The sequence below is a fragment of the Coffea arabica genome, chromosome 2c (genome assembly GCF_036785885.1).
Source record: "Coffea arabica cultivar ET-39 chromosome 2c, Coffea Arabica ET-39 HiFi, whole genome shotgun sequence".
In the NCBI taxonomy this organism is placed as follows: Eukaryota; Viridiplantae; Streptophyta; class Magnoliopsida; order Gentianales; family Rubiaceae; genus Coffea; species Coffea arabica.
Window position 1 is genome coordinate 2777030 of NC_092312.1, and position 21111 is coordinate 2798140.

The following is a 21111-nucleotide window of genomic DNA, read 5'->3' on the forward strand; positions in this document are numbered from 1 at the left end:
ATCTTGCTTGCTAAGTGACAAAAAGGATGCACGCACAAATGCCACCCCAGAATAACGTAAGATTGACGACTGGAGGCGAAAATATAACCAGATTGATTGCCATGCGTTGATCGGCACTTGGGATTCCATCCAACACACTTGACCCAGGTATGATAAGGTACCAAAATCAAAGTTTGAAAAAGTAACCATTATAATTTCTCTCTGTTCCCTTTCTCCTTTTAGTTTTCCGGCTTTGTGGACATGCGCACGCAATTCCATAAACAATTTGGAATTTTACCGAACACCTTTCAAGCAACATCCTCGCACAATATGGCCTACGAACTACAGGAGATATCCACCGAAATGGCATCTACACAACTGAGAGTATCTACCACGGTGTAACTATTGCATTGTGAGAGCTAACAGATTCCACGAGCAGTATAAGTGCGCTTCAAGACCAACAATCAGAGAATAACTCCAGAAAACAAACAGAATCAAGACCATATGCGTTACAAGTAGTTTTGTTTGCGTATCAACCCCATTAAAGGGATACCATTAGATGCAAGACCAACCTCTTGCCATGACAAACCAGATTTAAGATTGAGATCTCTCTCGTGCTGGCGGGGTACGGCTGCATGACAATAAAGAAGATCTCAAGAACTTGCTAATATTAAAATGAAGGGCAACGAAGATAAAGGTGTAAACAAATATACTGTATAGGCAGATCAAACCTCCTCTGACGTTGAGGCAAAGGGCTCTCAGCTCCGCCATTGCCAGGGCTATCTGTAAGTTCAGGATTTGAACTAGGGCTTCTGCCATTCCGATAATCATCAGGGCTCATCCTCTCCCTTTTCTCTCTTTGAGGATTTGGGCTTATATCATGCTCTTTCTTAGGACGTCTTCGCTCCCTTGGGCTATTATTATGGCCATTCTCAGAACTTAGCCTCTCTCTTCGGGGGCTTGGGCTATGTCCATGGCTGTGATCGGAGTTCCTCTCCTTTCTAGGACTTGGCTGACGGCCACTTCCATGCTCAGAGTTCCTTTCCCTTCCACTACGAACTGGGCAAGGTCCTTGACCATAATTAGGACTCACACGTTCTCTTCGATATGGGCTTCGGCCATGACCACGGCCATAATCAGGGCTCGCTCTCTCTCTTCCATATGGGCTAGGAGATCGGCCCCCATCATGGCTTCTTTTGGGAGACCTACCATGACTTCTATCAGGACTATAGCCGCTTCTCCGATCATCATCGTCCTTCACTGCATACTCCACTGTTATAACTCGATCCAAAAGTTTGCTGCAAGAATACATATGCATTCATTTTACCGAGAAAATATGCATCTTCTGACAAGTAAAAGAATATGCATGACCTGACAAGTAAAAGAATGTTGTAACTAAGCATTGAAGCTCGCATAATGAAACAGACCTCAAATTTGTAGCATCCAATGCTTTAGTCGCATCCTCTTGTGATTCATACTGAACAAATGCAAAATTCCGCCTGATCCTAACATTCAGTATTTTACCATAGGGATCAAAGTGCCTCTCCAAATCCCTTGTTCTTGTATGGTATGGATCAAAATTAATGACAAATAGAGTCTTTGAAGGTCTTAAACCAGAAGAGGCCTTGGAACTCTCAGGCTTCCTGCTACGTTCTTGCTGGAGCACCAAATGGTCAGTGTGTATCAAAACATCAGTAGAGAATATTTCAAGAAAAAATAGATGAATATCAAAGATGGTGCATTACCTTTGTCCACTCAACACGAAGCCTCCGACCCTTCCTTCCAAATTCAATACGATCAAGTCCACGGATTGCATCCTCTGCATCTCTCTCATCAACCATGTAAACAAAAGCAAATCCTGCAAACGATAAACAAAATAAGCAAGTGCCACATGTGCTACTATTAGCTATACAAAGAAGATATCTTCACCCAGGAAATGTGCACGCCTTCAAAGATGTTACTCTATTATACCAAACTGTGATTCTAGAAACTAATGACCAGCAAAATCAGTAACAGACCTTGAATGATGAACTAAGTGATGTCAAGGAACAACCACTTTAACGATGGATGTGTCATGGAAAATGTAAAGAGTATCTTCTCCATTTTATTCTGCTGCCTCAGCTTCGAGGTTGACTAATTGTAATGTCTGAAGATGAAGGCTGGGCAAAAGTCATGAGGGATGGAAGGCAATAATGACTCAGGAAAAGAAGTGATGGCGATGCCATGGTGGATCAGAGGGCTCTTCTTGAAAACAAGAAGAAAAGGGAATGCAGAAGAATCCATCCATCAACCAGGATTGTATGGGCATTGCACCGAAATCCTGCGTCGTCAAAGAATCAGTTGAGTATGGGGGCTTTAAAAGACATACTCTTGCTTTTCGTAAATGCATCGATACCCCACAAATACTCAACAGGGAAAGACTGAGCATCTTGAATTGCACAATGAATGCTCTGGCTCCATAAAGCTTTGACCGAAACCTAGCACTTGTAGTTGCAGCAGCCTCATTGAAATACTTCTCACAGTTTGTGTGGATTGAGTAAAGATGCAATGACTAATGAATAGTTGACCAGCAGATTATTTTCCCAAAACTTTCCAATAACTCAAGAATCAATAAGAAAAGCAAACATGAAATACCTAACCCAAGTCGAATGCATCAGTTTAGCTGGCCTCAATAACCTTAACCAAAAATGACCAACAAAAAATTGTCATTTAAATTTCATCCAGCCCTAGCAATCATAAAATTACCGGCTAAAAACCATAGGAGCCATGACCAGAATGGACAACAGTGATACATAATAGATTGATACTGCCAGTTTTTCACCTTCGAAGTCATTTCAGAATCAGCCATTAAAGGCATAAAATAGATTAAGTAGCACATTTCCATAAACCACACCCTGCATCAGTCACTTTCTGTTTTCCACAAACATAGAAGTGTCCTCTTCACCAATTGAGCATACTCTGGCTCAAGGATTGCTGCCTGATCTCTTTTCTGGGGCTACGGACACTTAACTTCGACACAGGAATGTAGTACAGGATTGATGCAAGTACTTTTGCAGACCCCCCATTGCATCAAGCGAGACTATACTTATAAACCAGCAAAATATTTACTTCCATTCTACTTCTCTCGAGTCAGTATTGTAACCTCTATACATAAGAAACCTTCAAACTGACTAATTATACCAGGTTAAATATTAATTTATTTTATAAAGAACACGCATCGAATATCTTAAAAGACATACCATAGTTACTGATACACAAAAAACACCTCTAAAAGGAATTCTTGTTGCACATACTAAAAGATCAAAATCAAAGGAAGACTCGAAAAGTTCAGGATTATCTTGTTAAAATGAAGGGAAAAATTCCTTAGGAGTCAGGTATATACATGCTCTCAAGAAACAGTTACCTTAGAAAGTCATTAAATAGGTTTGATAAAATTTGATAACTTTTGCATATATATCTCTCCCTATCATCCTTTAAATTTTTATGACAACACATGCTCGAAGCCCAGAGCACTAGCTTTCTCATCATATCATATTTAAAAAAAAAAAAAAAAAAAAAAAAGCAAAGCAAAGCCACTCAAACTCAAATACAATGAGGAACAGGTCAGGCAGATGAACCAAATAACAAAGAAGTCCTCATATTCCCATTTGCAGCCACAATATTATGATTTTGAGAACATAACAATAGTAAGTAAAAACATCCCAGCAAAACTTACCAGACTTCATGTCCACCCGATCAACCCTCCCATATCTTTGAAACAGCCTCTCCAGGTCAGATTGGCGAGCATCATACTCAAAGTTCCCACAGAAAATCGACCTCATTGCACTTAAAACACAATCAAGAAGACTTCCAAGTCCCTGCACCAGTAACAGGAAAACAATTAATAAAACTGATTGCAAAAGAAAAAACCCAGAACGTCAGCAAGCAATTGGCCATCCAATATTTTAACATTAGATGCACTACCAAAGTAAATGAATTTTTATCGTAGACAAAGACGCCTCCACTTTCACAGAAATCATACGTCGCAAACAAATACCAAAAATCTTTTCCACCTCTAATCTCCAAAGTATTTCCGATCGTAAACACCTTTTATAACCCTCATCGACCAATATCAAAGAAAACTAATCAATCATCTAAATGCTGATACATTATATCCGCCATCATATATCTGTGTTACTCAGTGATCGAGTAAAATGAAGCCAAGTCACAGAAACAGATGCTAGTCTACAGAATTATAAACCACACAAACACATATCAAATTGAACTGAACTCCACGACGGCATGCAAGAAAAAAAGAAAAGAAAAATGCATATTTTTCTACATTATACACGACTCGAACAGCACAACATCCTCCTGCTAAGTGATTAAGTGGAAAACAGAAAATTTAGACGAATTTTATGACTCCAAATACAAAATATCCCGACATGGTACCGTAAAATTAAGAAAGGGAATAAGTAAAACAATATCGTGTTAAATCCATGCTCATCTCATCCGGAATCCATTACTAGCACAAAGAAACCGTCCTCAAATATTACTAATCGATAAGAGAAACCTGCGATTACCCCTATTAAAGAGCGATTGTATCTGTGAATTACAGTAAAAAAGGAAACTCTCAAGTTTTGAAGAATCGAAAGATCATGCTTGCTTCCTCCGTTGAGCAACGTTGAAGAACAGGGGAAAAAACCAGATATCAGACATAAAAATAGTACTACTCAGCGCCGCAAACTTTTCCCATGAAATTTGACCCGATTTATCCAGCTAGCAAACAGATCTGATGAAACAAAGCAGGTTATAGAAATTAAAAGGAAAAGGATGGAAACGAATACAAAGTTTACTTGAATAGCAGAAATGGTGCCCAGCTGCCGCCTACAAGCTTCCTACCACGGCTACAACAAATATCTTCATCGTGAGTCCGACGGTGACTGGATCTCGTGATTTTGCCCCTCAATATATAGCGGTGTAGGTTATGCTACTAGTTGAGCATACGACGTCGTTGACCTCAACAAAATTAAAGGAGGCAGCCACCTGTTTCTCGCTCTCTTCTGGCTTAGTTTCGGAGTTTATGATAGAAAAGAAAAGAAGGAAAAACTTAGGCCTTGTTTGGATAGCCATTTTCCAAAGAAAAATTGCTACGTTTTTTATGAACATATTTCCCAATCACCTTTTTATCTCACATATATCAAATTGCTGTAATGATTTTTCTACAAAAAAAATCTAGAAAAATGCAATACAAACACAACCTTAAGTTACGGAAGAAGAAAAGAAATTGTTATATTGTTTAGGAATTTTAAAAATTAATAGAATGATTTTGGATATAGAAGTTATTAAATATTTGTTCAAAATCTTTTTAAGGACAAAATAAACATTTTAAAAAATTGAAAAGTTTTCTCAAAGTTTCCTTTCATTTTCATCTAAGTTTTGGTTATTATTCATCCTTCTGAATCCTCCATTTTTTTCTTTTTTTTTATTACTAAAAATTAACAAACAAAAGAAAACTAAGGCCTTGTTTGGATTGCATTTTCTTGGATTTTTTGTAGAAAAAATATTGTAACGATTTGATGTATGTAAGGAAAAAAGATAATATGAAAATGTGATCATGGAAATTGACGCAGTTTTTCAGCGGAAAATAACTGTTCAAATGGGGCCTAAACTTTATCTTCTTTCCATTTCTTTTTTGTCCAAATTCTCAACTCCCAAATGAAGCCTAAAGACGTAGTTTCAATTGAAGAGAAGGAACATAAAGGAAAGGAAATCGCTGCAGTTGGGACGGAAGGAAAGAAGAGGAGAGAAGAAAACGTTTTTTTGGCCATTGGGCCGCTGAGGGTGAAAGGAAAACAAAGGCAAACACTGATGAGTTTATTTCCTACACGTTCAAAACAAACAGTTCCTAAGGCTTAGTTTGGGAGTTGAAACTTGGAGAGAAATAATGCAAACTTTCGTTTGGCAAACAAGTTTTTTTATTGTTTGTTTAAAACTTTATTGTCACACACTATTTGCAGAAAACTTTTTGAAATATGTAAAAACTTTTCTTTGGAAATTTTTTTTTTCATCTTTCCCTTGTTTCCTTTCTTTTCTTTTTTCCCTTTATTTCCTCTCCTTTTCTTCTCCCTTCTCAATTGCTCTTTTCTCCCTCCTTCCCTCCCCACTAGTCGACTGTCATTATTGACATCTCCATCGACGACGGGCACTAATGGTGCTTTTTTTCTTTTTTCTCTCTCATTCCTCCCTCTCCTATTCTCCCCTTCTCCAGTGGATGAGTAGGGGTGGCAATTTTCGACACGACCTGAAAACACGACACGAATCTAACACGAAATTAATGGGTTTGGGTTGAGGTTTCGAGAATTCGGGTCAGAATCGGGTTGAACCCGATGAGTCCGAAAAGAAAACATGTCAATTTCGGGTCAACCCGTGGTGACCTGATATAACCCGATATGATCCGTTTACGAATTAAAAATAATTTTATTTAACTAAACTAAGTTATTCTTTTTTTTCAAAGGCATTAATTACTTAATCCTAAATGAATTTATTTAATTTGTGTGAAGTTGAAATTATTATATTTGGACAAATAATATATTATATTATTTTTTATTTTTATACTGTTTTAATTTATTTTATATTTTGTTTGGGATAAAACACTTTTACGATATTTAATTTATTTAGATTTGGTTTGGAATTATTTATTTAAATTTTTATTACTTGATTATGTAATTAGTTTTGTGAGAAATTAATTTTATTAGAAATTACAGTGATAAATTAATAAATTAAAATTAAGTTTCGAGTCATTTCGGATAGATCCGCCAACCCGTCAACCTGAAATTTTCGGATTTGGGTCAGTATACCTGACCCGTCACGGGTTGACGGGCCGAGTCAGACTCGACCCATCAATCTGATTTGGACTCGAATTGCCACCCCTATGGAGGAGTGGGAGGAAGGGAAGGAGAGGACGGGAGGAAAGGGGAGAAGGAGAGGAAGAGTGTGAGAGGAAGAAGGAGAAAGGGAGGAGAGAGAGGAGAGGAAAGAAAAAAAAATAGAAGAATTGTTGGTGCCAGCATAAATGTTGATCGGTGCTAGCCAGCGGTGGAGATGGTGGCGCATTGAGGTAGAGGTGGAAGAAAAGAAAAAGGAAGGTAATTTTTTTAATATTTTTTTAGTATTTTGAAGTGTATATTTTAAAATATTTGAGAATATTTTTGAGGTTATTATAGTTAAAATTATTTAAAAAATTGAAAAAAAAAACTTGGCAAAAAACTCTTTTGCAAACAGGTCCTTAAGTTCATTTGGCAGCGCTCGTGTTTTTCCCTTTGTTTTCTTTCATTGGGATGACAGGATTGTAACCGCCAAAATTTGTACCCAAAACAAATACGCTACCAAATTGCGGCACATCCCATTCCATTGTTTTACAATGTCAATTTTGTTGTGAAACAAATAAAATAAACTACTAACGTAGGGATTGGAATAGTAGAGTGAGAAGCGGAAAGAGAGAGAAGAACTATAGTATTATTCTATTCATTGATCAAAGTACTTCCAGGTTTCAAGATTACAAGGTTATCAATGAAGTAGGATACACCCCTATATATATAGGTGATCCAAGACCAAAGGTACATGAACCCTATTAAAAACAAATACATGAATTTAGTACATCAAGTACATCCATAAATGAATTCATCCAATGTACCAATGAATCTAGGGAGAATACATGTGTCTATCATCTTGAGAATACAAACGGACATCTTCATCTTGTAATCCTTCTTGAGAATACCAATGGACATCCACATCTTATCATTATTCCATAACACTCCCTCTTGGATGTCCATGACACAAGGAATATGCCTCGTTAAAACCTTACTAGAGAAAAACTCAGTGGGAAAAAAACCCTAGTGAAGAAAAAAGAGTACACTATTCTTGTGTAATAAATTCTCCCCCTGAAGCAAACATTATATGAGATCCTTTAGCCGATGCATACCAATATTCTTCACCAATTTCTCAAATGTAGCAGTCGGCAAAGCCTTGATAAACAAATCTGCCAAATTATTATCCGATCGAATTTGTAGCACATCAATCTCACCATTCTTCTGCAAATCATGAGTAAAGAAGAATTTCGGTGAAATGTGTTTCATTCTATCTCCCTTAATATATCCTCCCTTTAATTGAGCTATACAAGCTGCATTATCTTCATATAAAATAGTTGGAGGAATTTTCTTCTCGGAGGATAACCCACAACTCTTCTAGATGTAGTGGATCATTGATCTTAGCCAAATGCATTCTCGACTGGCTTCATGAATTGCTATTATTTCAGCATGATTTGATGAAGTGGCAGTTAAGAATTGTTTTGTAGAACGCCAAGAAATGGCTGTTCCGCCACAAGTAAAGAGATAGCCAGTCTGAGATCGTGCTTTATGTGGATCAGACAAATACCCAGCATCAGCATATCCAAGCAACTCAGGCTTAGATTTATTTGAATAAAACAAACCAAGATCAATTGTTTCTTGGAGATAGCGAAAAATGTGTTTAATACCATTCCAATGTTGTTTTGTAGGCGAGGAACTAAATCTTGCTAATAAATTCACAGCAAATGATATATCTGACCTTGTACAATTAGCAAGATACATAAGCGCACCAATTGCACTGAGATATGGTACTTCAGGACCAAGTATCTCTTCATATTCCTCTTGTGGTCTAAAGGGATCCTTATAAGGATCCAATGATCTGACGACCATTGGGGTACTTAATGTATGTGCTTTATCCATACGGAATCGCTTTAATACCTTCTGGATATAAGCAGTTTGGTGAACAAAAATTCCACCTTCTAAATGCTCAATTTGTAAACCAAGACAGAATTTTGTTTTTTCAAAATCTTTGATCTCAAATTCTCTCTTCAAATATTCGACAGCCTTTTGGATCTCTTCAGGAGTTCCAATCAAATTGAGATCATTAACATATATCGCAATAATCACAAAATTTTGATCCATTTTTCTTGATAAAAACACATGAACATATTGGGTCATTGATATAACCTTCTTTTGTTAAGCATTCATTGAAGCGGTTATACCACATACGTCCAGATTGCTTGAACCCATACAAAGACTTTTGTATTCTAATAAAATATACATCTCTAGGATTTGATTTACATGCTTCAGGCATGTTGAATCCTTCATGAATTCTCATGTAAATATTATTTTCAAGATTCCCATACAAACAAGCAGTGACAACGTCCATCAGACGCATATCAAGTTTTTCATGCACTGCAATACTCACAAAATATCTAAATGTGATCGTATCCACTACAGGTGAATACGTTTCATCATAATCAAATCCAGACCTTTGTAAAAAGCCTTGGGTTATAAGTCTTGCTTTATATCTCAGTATTTCATTCCTTTTCCTTACAAAAATCCATATATATCCAACTAGCTTTACACCTTCAGGTGTTTGGACTACATGTCCAAAAACATTCCTTTTAGCCAGTGAATTTAATTCAGATTGTATCGCATCTTTCCATTTTGGTCAATCACTTCTATGCCGACATTCATCAACCGATCTAGATTCATGATTATCATCAACTTCTATAATATCAAGTGCTACATTTCATTAGACTCCAATTAACTTTTTTATAATTTCATTCTCTTCAGGAGTTGGATCTTCGGGAGTTGGCTCTTCAGGAGTGACCTCTTCAGGAGGTTAAATTTTGTCATGACATTTATTTAATCTCCGAAAATATTTGAAATCAATTTATACCTTATATAGGTAGACCGGCCTTTATTTGTAGCACTTGTACATGTCCTTCAGGGACGTCAATTTTAACAAGAGTATTTCCTGCAGGAATAGTTGATTTGATAACTCTTCTGGAGTCGATAAATATAACTTTCTTCAAATAAAGAATTTCTTGAACTTCTAGTTCACATTATTTTATATGAGGATCTAGAAAATCTAATTTTTAGATGATTTCCTTTTCCTTTCGGTTGATCTAATTTTTAGATGATTTCCTTTTCCTTTCGGTTGATCTTTTCCTCCCCCTAATGTCGGGATAGATCACTCATCAATAGTATTTAATCGTAAAAGGTGATGCATATCCGACATCAATTTCTTTTGGAGCCATGTATAATATAAAGGGGATATGTATAAATACTTGTCGACATACAAATACTCTCATATATTCATTGGGATCAGTAAACTTCTGGTTTACTGCAGGTGATGATTATAAAGCAAATGAGAATGAAGATAACTATATCGATAACCATTTCACCCTCGAATGATTAATATGATATAATCAACCTTTATCTCAGTTGATTTTTATTATTATCTCATTCAGTATCTCGGATAAAATTCTTTATAACTTGGGAGAGAGTAGTGCATTATTTATGACAATTTTAATTTCTTCAGGGAGAAATGGAGTGGCTCTTCCGGAGCTCTCAATTAATTTTGCACTACCAATGATGGTATTAACATTTGTCTCTCCTATCTCCAAAGAAGAAAAATATCTTTTATTTGTCAATATAGTGTGCGTATAAGCACTATTAAACGAGACATATGTTATCATCACCATTATTTGATCTCAAACATTTGACATCCATTTCTTCTTCAGGAAGAAAATAAATGAAACTAAATATTGATAAAAGATACGAGAATAGACATATGTAAAGTAAATAGATAAAACTAACAACATACCATACCAAAATAATAGACATATGCAAAGTAAATAGATAAAACTAACAACATATCAAACAACATACCAAAGTAATAGACAATCCTGCAAGATTAACAATATATCAAACATCTAGATAAATATTAAATATATGATCATTTTGCATCTTCAGGATGCTCAAAGAAATCGGCAATATCCAGGTGTGTCATGTCAGCATCATCATCATCATAAGCATCCTTTTGGTCGATAAAATTTGTCTCGACAACTTTGTCCTTCTTTTTCAATGATGCTTGATAGAGATCAACAAGATACTTAGCCGTACGACAGGTACGGGACCAGTGACCTTCCATACCACATCGGAAGCATTTTTCTTCATAAACTTTCTTTTTTCCTTCTTTCGGATCGTAGTCATTTTCTCTCTCTTGAGAAATATTTTGTTGCTTGTCATGGTGATAATTTTCACGAGGCACAAATCTACTACGATCACGTCCACGGCTACAGGCACGTCCCCGGCCTCTTCCACGGCCACCTCTACGGTCACGTCCACGACCTCGACCAGAATTGTGGAATTGAGTCCCATTCGCTTCAGGGAATGGACTTGCACCAGTTGGTCGGGACTCATGATTTTTCAGCAATAATTCATTATTTTGTTTTGCCAACAGAAGACATGCAATAAGTTCAGAATACTTCTTAAATCCTTTCTCTCTATATTGCTGCGGCAGGAGCATATTAGAGACATGAAAAGTAGAGAATGTTTTCTCTAACATATTTTCATCAGTGACTTTTTCGCCACACAATGATAATTGAGAAGTAATTCTGAACATGGCTGAATTATATTCGTTGACAGATTTGAAATCTTGTAGTCGTAAGTGGAGCCAATCATATCGGGCCTTTGGAAGAACGACCAACTTCAGGTGGTCGAATCTTTCTTTCAAATCTCGCCAAAGAACAAGAGGATCTTTGACAGCAAGATACTCTACTTTTAGTCCTTCATCTAAATGATGACGAAGGAAAATCATGGCCTTAGCACGGTCTTGGTTTGAGGTATCATTCTCATCAACAATAGTATTACCAAAACCCATTACTTCAAGATGAATTTCAACATCCAATACCCACGATAAATAATTTTTTTCAGAAATATCAAGAGGTACGAACTCTTGTTTTGTGAGATTAGCCATAAGAATATGCAATAGATTCGTAGGAAAGAATTTTACCTTGATAAGTAGTCAAAAGTTGTTTGGGTAGAATCTTGACACGTCTTGTGCTTCACTTTTGCTTCGCGCCTTTCCTTCACTCAAAATAGAGACTCGTGCTCTTCCTTAGCTCAAGATAAAGACTCGTGCTGATAACGTGTTGTGAAACAAATAAAATAAACTACTAACGTAGGGATTGGAATAGTAGAGTGAGAAGCGGAAAGAGAGAGAGAAGAACTATAGTATTATTCTATTCATTGATCAAAGTACTTCTAGGTTTCAAGATTACAAGGTTACCAATGAAGTAGGATACACCCCTATATATATAGGTGATCTAAGACCAAAGGTACATGAACCCTATTAAAAACAAATACATGAATTTAGTACATCAAGTACATCCATAAATGAGTTCATCCAATGTACCAATGAATCTAGGGAGAATACATGTGTCTATCATCTTGAGAATACAAACGGACATCTTCATCTTGTAATCCTTCTTGAGAATACCAATGAACATCCACATCTTATCATTATTCCATAACAAATTTATGGAATTATTGTCTTGTTTTCCACATTGTTATTTTTCCATTGATATACACAATTTTCTGCCCATTTCGTCTTTTTGGTCTCGTTTAACATATACCGAAATAAATAAGAATACATACTCTGTTTTTATATTTTAAAAAAAGGTTTAAAAATCTTTTCCTTTTTTTTTAATAAAAGAACAGAATGATAAATGTACTTATTTTAACTACATTGTTTGAAAAGAAAAAAAAAAGAAGAAAAAAACCAGCTAGTCGAAAACGTGTCGATTATCGCTACACCCATTTGAAGGGAAAATATAATTGAGTCCTTTTGCATTCTTTTCTTCTTATTATTATTTTTCTTTCAAGGACAAACGGCAAATTTAAGAGACGGTTCTAGCATCTATCTCATTCACAAACGTTAAAATGTACCCGGGGAGCCAAAAACAATAAAAGGTAACCAAAGAAACTAGGAATCCGTTTCTGGGCAATTCTTGATCCGCGATCAAATAGTTGCGTGACTGAAAATTATGAATATCAGGGCAGCAGCACAATTCGGATTAGTAAGAAAAAGGAATGGAACACAATTGTTTGTGCCTGTTGTTGCGTGTTCCAGATAATGCGGGAAGGTTTTAGCTCAGATATATCGTCTCCTGGTAGTAAATTAAATTCTGAACGTATGCATTACTACTGATCACCCAGTCTTAATCTTCTCGTAGAGCAACCAGAGTAGCATGCCAAGTGCAGTGTCCCTGATCAAGCTTCTAAGAGCACGAACAAGCCAAGTGGAGCCATCTCCTGAAGCTCTTTGTCCTGCAAGATCCCGGAACCGCAAGTTCCCCTGATCCGATATCAGCGAGTATATGACTCCATTCATGTGCCCCTTTCCTATTACTCCCACCACTTGCTTACTATTATTCACAGCTTTGCTCCTCTTCAGAGACCATGCTAGATACTGAAACCACAATTGTGCAAAAGAAAACCACATCAAGGAAAAAAGACCAGAAAGATTTCCCCAGTGTACTTCGCTTTCTATGGATCCATTTTAAGGTAGGAGCCACTTACCGTGTCGCGTTCATGTATGAGGGGCTGCAGGAGCGATGGATATGAAAAGCTCAACTGCTCATAGAGCTGGAAACAGTTTTCTTCCCGAGCGCTTGATTCCTGGTGTACAAAGATGTGCAGAATTAGAAAAGGATAAAGGCTAAACAAATACCGGGGAGACCGAGGAAACCTTTAATGTCTTCATGGATAGGTCCGACAATGATGTTAATCCACCAATAACGGAGGTCAACAGACTCAGTTTTTCCTTCCATATCAGAGAATTCCATGCCCGTTCAAGCTGAAATTCAGCAATAACCATCACTACCGTCTTCTTTTGAACTCCATGATCAAGTACTTCAACCATCTAAACAATGGCTAGTGGGGAAACAGGAAAGAAAGGCAGCACCAGATGTGATCAAGTACTTCATTGGCATTCCTAAGTTTCTTATTAGCACACCCCTCGACTTTTTACTCAAAGAAAAGTACGAAAAATAATCCTGTATTTCATTTTAATAACAGCTCGATAACAAGGGAATGGTTCTAACTTCTAAGTGAGTAAATGCAGCGGAAGCCAGGTTACCTATTTTTGTCCAACAGACCGGGTCGAAAAGTCAAAAAAGTTACCATTAATAAATAAAGAAGTGGCTATAACAATTCCAAAGGGATGCAGTAGTGGTTCTTAAGAAGTGAGCCAAGGTACATACAGTAATTTCAATTGGGCGATCTCCTAGTACCATCTGAGCACCAATTTCTTCAGCAGCCTTTCGGGCAGCACGGAACTGCAAATCAAGCCATCCATCCAAGTTCTCATCATATGGGGAAACGAATAGAATAAAAAAGGATGAAGAAGAGAAGCAAAAATTGATGACTTGATATATTTTTAATACGCATTTGTTTATACTCTTGATAAGTAGAGAGAGTACTTCATCTCCAAAAGGTCGATTAATTTCTGAAGATAGCTTGGAAGAGAATGCTGCCAACAGTAGGCGCAATGCTAAAGCAGTTTGACCACCTGTGCAATGGAGAGCAGAATCAAATCGGCTATGGACACAGACTTGAATAAAGAGTTGCGAATACGGAGCCAAGTCCATGAACATACCCAAGCCTAGGCTGCGACCAACTGCACCAAAGAATCCAGTCCCACTTAAAGAAAACATGCTCGACCTTAACTGCTTCTTTAGCTTCCCATCGCTACAAGTGTACATAATCCCAGCTCTGAAAGTGGACCCTGCAGGATGTGAAGTTAAGTAGTGGATTGACGACATAGAAGCATGATTTACGTCAATTCCACTAATGCAGCACCAGCAGGGGAAAAAGAAAACAAAAAGCATCTCTTCACTACCAATTTCCGGTGTCATTTCTTCTTTGTACTTCAAGCATTGAAATATTGCTGTGCCTCATGACAAAGCACTTGCTGTAGTTTTAATTCCTCGTCTTATACATCATTTTGACATTGCCGTTTTTCCACCAAGATTGTGGACGTTGGTATATTATACCAATTTAACAAGTTTACTTCAAACTAAGTGAACTCCGTGCAATCTCAGGAAAGACCAGAAAGGAAACGAATTCTTTCCACATCAGTCAATCTGATCTAAAAGGGATTTGCAAAAAGCCTCTTAGAATTCCTTGATGCTCGATGAATACTCAAAATTGCCATCAGGCAATGTTGGAAATAGAGGCATTAATACCTGATGCAATCTTAGAAATTACTCCGCCCTATTACGCGACACACTAAATTGACAACTTAATCTATTCCACTCCAAATTCGTTAAATCAACTTGTGCAAGTCAATCAAAGACTAAAGCCCTCCTTATCTACTTCTATGTAACCAAATTCACATATACGTAAAGTCAAACAGATTGGAAATAATATTAATGTACAAATAGCAGCGTTGGATTTGTACGACCATGATGTGCAAAGACTTGCCTGCTTCTGCAAAGTTCGACAACGACATTATCAGGCTTTACAGCACGAATGACCCTTCCAACATCATCGGCAGACTCCTTTGAAATATGGGTGGTTCCAAATAGCCATATGGCCTCTGGTTCAGCGAACTCTGTTCTCCAGCTTGGCACTGGACCGTACTGGTTCTTGGTGACGAGAACCAAGCTTCCATTGTTGGCCAAGTCAAGTAACTCCGGATGCGTTTCAGCAATTGCGGTTTGGGATCCACTCAAGATTTCGGTTCTGAAATCGAATTCGGGGGGTGGAGGTTTGACGGACACTTTTGTAACATGCGTATTGATGCATTTGTTTTCGAGTCTAAGGCCGTCAGAGTAGTGGTGTTTAGCCGCCGTGATGAAGGTTGGAAATGGATTTGCCATGATTTTCATGCTCAACGAGACGTTGGATGATGCAGTACAAGAGCTCTAGCTTCAGTTCAAAGACTACACCGGCCAGAGAACTCCGTGTACGGCCCTAGTCCTAACTCCTAACAACGAAAGGTGCTCTTTCGAAAATGCCAGGTACGTCAAGGGCGCAGGATCGATCCATCCAACAACCTGTGGTACGTATTGGAACAAGAAGCTTTTCCTAGAGAGTTTGTGGCTTTGGTAAGCTGATGTAACGTGTTTGCTGGAGTAATTTGTCAGGATTCTATCATTTCCAAAGATTTATTGCCAACCGCTCGGTTTATTCTACTCATGTGTTCATTCCACTCACCTTTCAGCCGGTTGTATCTTTTACCTTTTGGTGTTATATCCAATTTAAATTATATATTATCTTTTTGACAAGTAAAAAATTTTGAATAAAAAATTTTCTGCTCACAATTCCTCTTTACTTACCATTCAACCCATTATTCTCCGTCTTATATTTAGATGAGTTCATCAAAACAAACGTCGTTGTAAAGCTTAAATGGACTTAATACCATAATATGTAATGGGTATTCAAAACTCTTACTTTTTTTTTTTTTTGGGCCAATCATGATTCGCATAATTAGGTAGGTATGGTAGTTGCTGCGGCTCATTTTCAGAACCCGGCCGTGGGGTACAACGGTACGCTGGTAGCGTTGGTTTTGAGCTGTGAACTAGAACGTGACACAATTGCAGCGTTAGAGATGTGCGGTTCTGGCAACGTATTACGGTACAAAGTCGTACGACAAATATCTCTGCAAACCCCCCCCCCCCCCCCCCCCCCACAAAACATAATGATTATTATTAGATTGAGAGAGAGACGGCTGCCCTTCTGTGGGACTCAGCTACGGTTTTGATTTCTGCAGCCTTTGGATTGCATTAAAAAGCAAAGCTTGGACGAAATCAGCTGGAAGTGATCCACTTCCTCGCATTTAGTAGGACCGTCCAGAGTGTCTGTGCCAATTAAATGGGGTACGGTAATGGGTTCGGATGTCCTGCTCTTAGCCCCCACTTTAGGTCCGCCATGTACCAACTTGTTTACGTCAACTACTGTTTTACGCGCATTTTTCCCCCAATTACTACTCTATCAGTCCGCGCGTAATTTAATTATCTGACTTATTATAAGATATGGTTAACTTAGTATGCATTACATGCTTGAAGTCTTGAACTGCATCTTGCAAGTAAATTAGCTCCACTCGTACTTGAATCTGGACATAGAGGCCTCCCCGAGAAGCTTTATTGTTGCTTGCAGATTTTTTTTTCTTTTTTTAAGGAGACTCCTAAACTTACACGAGGGGTAAAAAAAAAAAAGAAGAAAAGAAAAGATTGAGAGTCGAACAAGAGAGCTAATAGTCACCTGATCAGGGCCTTACTGGTTACTGTTGCTTGCAGTGTTATTGTTGTGTAGAAAAGCTGTTAGAACTTAATTAGATCGTAGAGTTGAGTAATAGGTAACATTTAGTAATTCCTTTTTTGTGCCGACGGTCAAAATTCAAAGTATAAAATGAGACTAATACTTACTCAAAAGAAGATCATATACTTATGGTTGAAAAATGAATCAAGTTAGTCGGTATTGGAATTGAGTTTAGTTCAGTAAGAGATCGTTCGAGCATGGTTTGCAAACTAATCAACCGAAATTTGAGTAGGATTTTGTATTTGATAAAATTTTAAATATAATTCGAATTTGACTTGATTAGCATAAAATTAGAATTGATAGGTAAAAAGTTCAAACTACTTGAACTTGACTCGAGTTAGTTTGATAAATAAACTAGCAAAGTTTGAACGCCATCTCAAATTTATTAAAATAATCGAACAAACTTAAAAACTAAAATATTTAATTTAATTAGATTCGTTTACTACATCTTTACATATACTAGTGAAACTCACTAATATTTAATTAGCCATAAATTTGGATGACTAACCCTAAGTCACACTTTCCCATATCAAAACAAACTTTTACCTGTCTCACATAAAATTTCTACTTTTTTTAAACCTAAATTCAAAAATGATGGTTCATGAATTTTTTTAAAATGATAATTTGATTTTATTGATATAAAAAACTGTACAATTACGAGCAAAAACTCAAATTGACTATACAGTTAGTATGCATGACACTGAGAAATTAGAATTTCCTAGTCTTATATAATGCCTAATGCATAAGAACTAATCTTAGTATTTATATAATTCCTGTCTCCATTGATAAAACAAAATGAGCACATTTAAAATAACAAACTTAATAATTGAATATCTCCCACCAAAGTAGCTATATTGATGCTTGATGAATAATGGGCCTCAAAAGATAGTATGCTGTATGCCTCCCGCAGGAGGACTGGAGAATGGAAATTGGACACATGGGTAAAGCTCACAACCAATAGGATTAGTTGAAATCATGAACTCATAATTATTAATATTTTTGTCCCCAGAGGAAACATTACGATTCACGTGCTGGATGTAGACCCCGCGGCTTAAGTGTGGCAAGTGCGAAGGTTTAACAGCTAATTTCCAGCTCCAACTGATAACGTGTCGAAAACCCGCATCATCATGTGTTCTTTGCCTCGTGTTAACTGTTAACTGTTAAACAGTTGGTGAGTCAGCAGTACAAAAGCAATACTAGTACTAATTATACGAGTTAATGACGGAGACGTTAACAATGAGTGGAGACTGGGGAGGAGAGCGGAGGATGGGCCCGCGATTTTCCCACGCTTTTGAGTTTTGAGTCGGTCCTTCGCCCTCCTTAAATGGCCCAAATAATCGTCCCAAGCACTCAACCAAAATTCCGCATGACACACGTAACCGAATCCCTCTCGATCCTAATCCCACGTTGTACCCAACACCAATTCGAGCAAAATCAAAATGCTAGAAAGTGACCAGCCAAACAATTCTTTAAGACCAGACGACCCAGACCCTGACGATCCTCCTCAACCGAAGGAACAACCAAAACCCACAGGTATTATTGCCACTGCTTCTGGGTCAAACACTTGTGAATGCCCACCGCCACCGTCACAGCCATCGCCCTCAGCAACCATTCCCTCACCCACCGGAAGCAGCGGACCATCACGACGGCATCCTCATTTCAGGGGAGTTCGATCGAGGAGTGGCAAATGGGTGTCAGAGATACGTGAACCACGTAAAACTACGCGCATATGGCTGGGCACGTACCCCACCCCAGAAATGGCGGCTGCAGCCTATGACGCCGCCACGCTTGCATTGAAAGGACCCGACGCCATTCTCAACTTCCCGGAATTAGCTCCTACCTATCCTATACCGGCTTCTCTATCCGCGGCAGACGTACGCGCCGCGGCCGCAAGTGCTGCTGCTGCCAGAGAACCGCCACAAGAACCTGCAGTACTTGATCAAGCTCCTGCTACATCTCCAAGAGACCCTGTAGAAATTAACGAGGACGTCAACGCGTCGACTTCCGGTGATAATCAAATGGGACAAGATCAATTTGTTGACGAGGAGGAACTATTTGACATGCCAAATTTGCTAGTGGACATGGCGGAGGGAATGCTGGTGAGCCCGCCAAGGATGAAGCCCGCGGTGTCTGGTGAGTCGCCGGAGAATTCCGACGCAGATAATCTTTGGAGCTATCCTTGACGCCGGAGCTTCTTTTTCACCTTCTCAATCTAGCGCGTAAAACAATGTATGTAAAATACTAGCAGCGCAATAGTTGCCCGGTCATATGCTGTCTTTAGACCAGTTCCACCATATTAGATTTCTCTGGCTCCTTCCCAGTCCAACTTTTTCAGAGCTCCATTACTCTATTAGAATGTTGTGAAGTTTGATTTCCCCACTTTATTTTCTCCCAGCTAGCTAGGAGTTGGGAAGCGTAGTCGTGTGAGGCTTGAGAATATTGTGTTCTGCACTTCTGCTGCCTGCAACCTAAATGCTAGTCAGCAATAGATGAGTGTAAATATATAGACCCGTCTCATCGTATGCGATAAGCAGTAACAAGTGATTTTCCAGTGCCAAGTTTGTTATGTGCATTTTGTCTTCTTAGGGCCTGTATAATAAGAACCGGTGACCTGAATTAAAAATATTTTACCACTCCTGGTATTCAGGGATTTCCTAATTAATTTCGGAAAACGACTGCTCTGTTTCTGGAAAAGGAAACACAAAAACCGCCTTCAGAGCTAACGTCTCAAAGCAGGCTTGACCTTTTTCCATGTTTGACTTGAGACAGATATGAAGTCCTGCAGATGACCATTATATGCTTGTTCGTTGTTGCTTACCCTCGTAGATGAAACATGTCCATCAACATTTACCAAAAATTGGCTGCATCTGTCATCTGTGGCGTGACTTCAGCATGCATATGGTATCAGGTTTCAACTTTCACTTATATATACCAAAATTCAGATGGAGCCCAAAAAAAAAAAAGGCTCTAACTATATATTTCGCCATCAAGAAACATCCCCTGCTTTATCTGATTAATTCAATCTTAGGCTTCAGGCATCCCAAAGACGTGAGGACAAGGAAGTATTAGGTCATTCAATCAAATTTTCTGTCAAATAGAGTATCCGAGGAATTATATGACGGAAAAAGGTGGAAGATGCTTTTGGTCTGACAACGATGGGAATATACTACTAAGTGGATCTTCTAAATTCGGTGCAGCAAAATGGCCAATCACTAAATTAAACAAACCTCTTTTTTTTTTTTTTTTTTTTTTTTTGTTGACGCAAGGATATCCAGGTTTTCGGCTGACTATCCGCTGCGGCCTAAGAAGATAGGTTGATTCCTCTCGACCACGTTAATCCCAAGACTCGATTCTTGATGGTCATATCCTAAAAAAGAACAACACATCACACGAGCTACTCGGGTTGGGCAAAATTAAACCAACCTCAGTGGACCCTGATTCTTTCACAACCAAGAAAGAAGGCCAAAACAAAAAAGAAAAGAAAAAGAGGGAGATAGTTACTTAAAAGGGGGGGGGGGGAATCTGATACTCGAGTCACCACTGGACAAGTTCTGAAAAATTCCATTGCATTAGATATATAGGAGTCATCAAGGGAGTAAATGTTTTCTTAAACAAAAAAAAAAAAAGAGGATGACCCTTCAATATTGCTATTGAGAAAATTGCCTACAGTAAAAAAAAGATTTGAAGAGGCAGCTAAAACACGAGAGACTTGATCACTTTATGCCGCGCTTGTTCATTTGGAAAATTCCCCTATGCTTCAAAATCTCTAGGAGGCAGGGATTACGGGTTCTCTTTTTACCTCATTTTTGTGTTCAAAGGACTGAAATGAAAAGGAAATATTTGTAATTTGATGTTTTAATTTCTAAAATTTACTTTGGTTAGATGTTTCTACTTAAAAAGAATGATCCTAAAATGGACTGAAAAAGATTTAGTACATGTTTATAATGTGTAAAAAAAGAGAAGTAAT

The 21111-nt window shown here is 38.0% G+C and overlaps 4 protein-coding genes across 14 annotated transcripts; 1 reads left to right on the forward strand and 3 right to left on the reverse strand.

The window, feature by feature from the left end:
• Positions 1–252: 252 nt before the first annotated feature.
• LOC113725077 (serine/arginine-rich splicing factor RS31-like) lies at positions 253–5028 on the reverse strand. Of its 7 annotated transcripts, none has more exons than XM_027248059.2 (7): positions 4815–5028; positions 3695–3836; positions 1998–2299; positions 1725–1837; positions 1407–1636; positions 711–1277; positions 253–610 (listed from the first exon to the last, which is right to left on the reverse strand). In XM_027248059.2, the coding sequence occupies exons 4-7, from the start codon at positions 1818–1820 to the stop codon at positions 574–576; spliced, it is 930 nt and encodes a 309-aa protein (XP_027103860.2). In that variant the 5' UTR covers positions 1821–1837; positions 1998–2299; positions 3695–3836; positions 4815–5028; the 3' UTR covers positions 253–573. The 7 variants fall into 7 exon arrangements, with proteins under 7 accessions (XP_027103860.2, XP_027103861.2, XP_071929532.1 ...); XM_027248060.2 differs by having other exon boundaries at positions 4542–4899; XM_072073431.1 differs by having other exon boundaries at positions 4575–4897.
• A 5745-nt stretch (positions 5029–10773) lies between these two features.
• Positions 10774–11700, reverse strand: LOC140036063 (uncharacterized). Its single transcript, XM_072077344.1, has one exon. It carries the CDS (start codon positions 11698–11700, stop codon positions 10774–10776), a length of 927 nt encoding a protein of 308 aa, XP_071933445.1.
• Positions 11701–12792: 1092 nt separating this feature from the next.
• Positions 12793–15944, reverse strand: LOC113725078 (uncharacterized). 5 transcript variants are annotated; one of them, XM_027248063.2, is made up of 7 exons: positions 15306–15941; positions 14479–14594; positions 14303–14391; positions 14084–14158; positions 13570–13677; positions 13401–13499; positions 12793–13290 (listed from the first exon to the last, which is right to left on the reverse strand). In XM_027248063.2, the coding sequence occupies exons 1-7, from the start codon at positions 15710–15712 to the stop codon at positions 13030–13032; spliced, it is 1155 nt and encodes a 384-aa protein (XP_027103864.1). In that variant the 5' UTR covers positions 15713–15941; the 3' UTR covers positions 12793–13029. The 5 variants fall into 5 exon arrangements, with proteins under 5 accessions (XP_027103864.1, XP_027103862.1, XP_027103865.1 ...); XM_027248061.2 differs by having other exon boundaries at positions 14084–14391; positions 15306–15944; XM_027248064.1 differs by lacking the exon at positions 13570–13677 and having other exon boundaries at positions 15306–15942.
• A 2543-nt stretch (positions 15945–18487) lies between these two features.
• LOC113720971 (ethylene-responsive transcription factor ERF027-like) lies at positions 18488–19716 on the forward strand. The gene has a single exon (XM_027245516.2). The coding sequence runs from the start codon at positions 18584–18586 to the stop codon at positions 19325–19327; it is 744 nt and encodes a 247-aa protein (XP_027101317.1). The 5' UTR covers positions 18488–18583; the 3' UTR covers positions 19328–19716.
• Positions 19717–21111: the final 1395 nt, after the last annotated feature.

Excerpts from the sequence above, each read along its gene's own strand:
- LOC113725077 (XM_027248056.2), bottom strand. The coding sequence starts at position 3,800 with ATGAGGTCGATTTTCTGTGGGAACTTTGAGTATGATGCTCGCCAATCT. Across the intron at positions 1,838-3,694 it reads TCGGGTGGACATGAAGTCTG|GATTTGCTTTTGTTTACATG; the intron begins GTAAGTTTTGCT and ends TATCGTTTGCAG. Across the intron at positions 1,278-1,406 it reads TTGGATGCTACAAATTTGAG|CAAACTTTTGGATCGAGTTA; the intron begins GTCTGTTTCATT and ends GTATTCTTGCAG.
- LOC140036063 (XM_072077344.1), bottom strand. The coding sequence starts at position 11,700 with ATGGGTTTTGGTAATACTATTGTTGATGAGAATGATACCTCAAACCAA.
- LOC113725078 (XM_027248061.2), bottom strand. The coding sequence starts at position 15,712 with ATGAAAATCATGGCAAATCCATTTCCAACCTTCATCACGGCGGCTAAA. Across the intron at positions 13,678-14,083 it reads ATCGCCCAATTGAAATTACT|CTTGAACGGGCATGGAATTC; the intron begins GTATGTACCTTG and ends GCTGAATTTCAG. Across the intron at positions 13,291-13,400 it reads TCATACATGAACGCGACACG|TATCTAGCATGGTCTCTGAA; the intron begins GTAAGTGGCTCC and ends TTGTGGTTTCAG.
- LOC113720971 (XM_027245516.2), top strand. The coding sequence starts at position 18,584 with ATGCTAGAAAGTGACCAGCCAAACAATTCTTTAAGACCAGACGACCCA.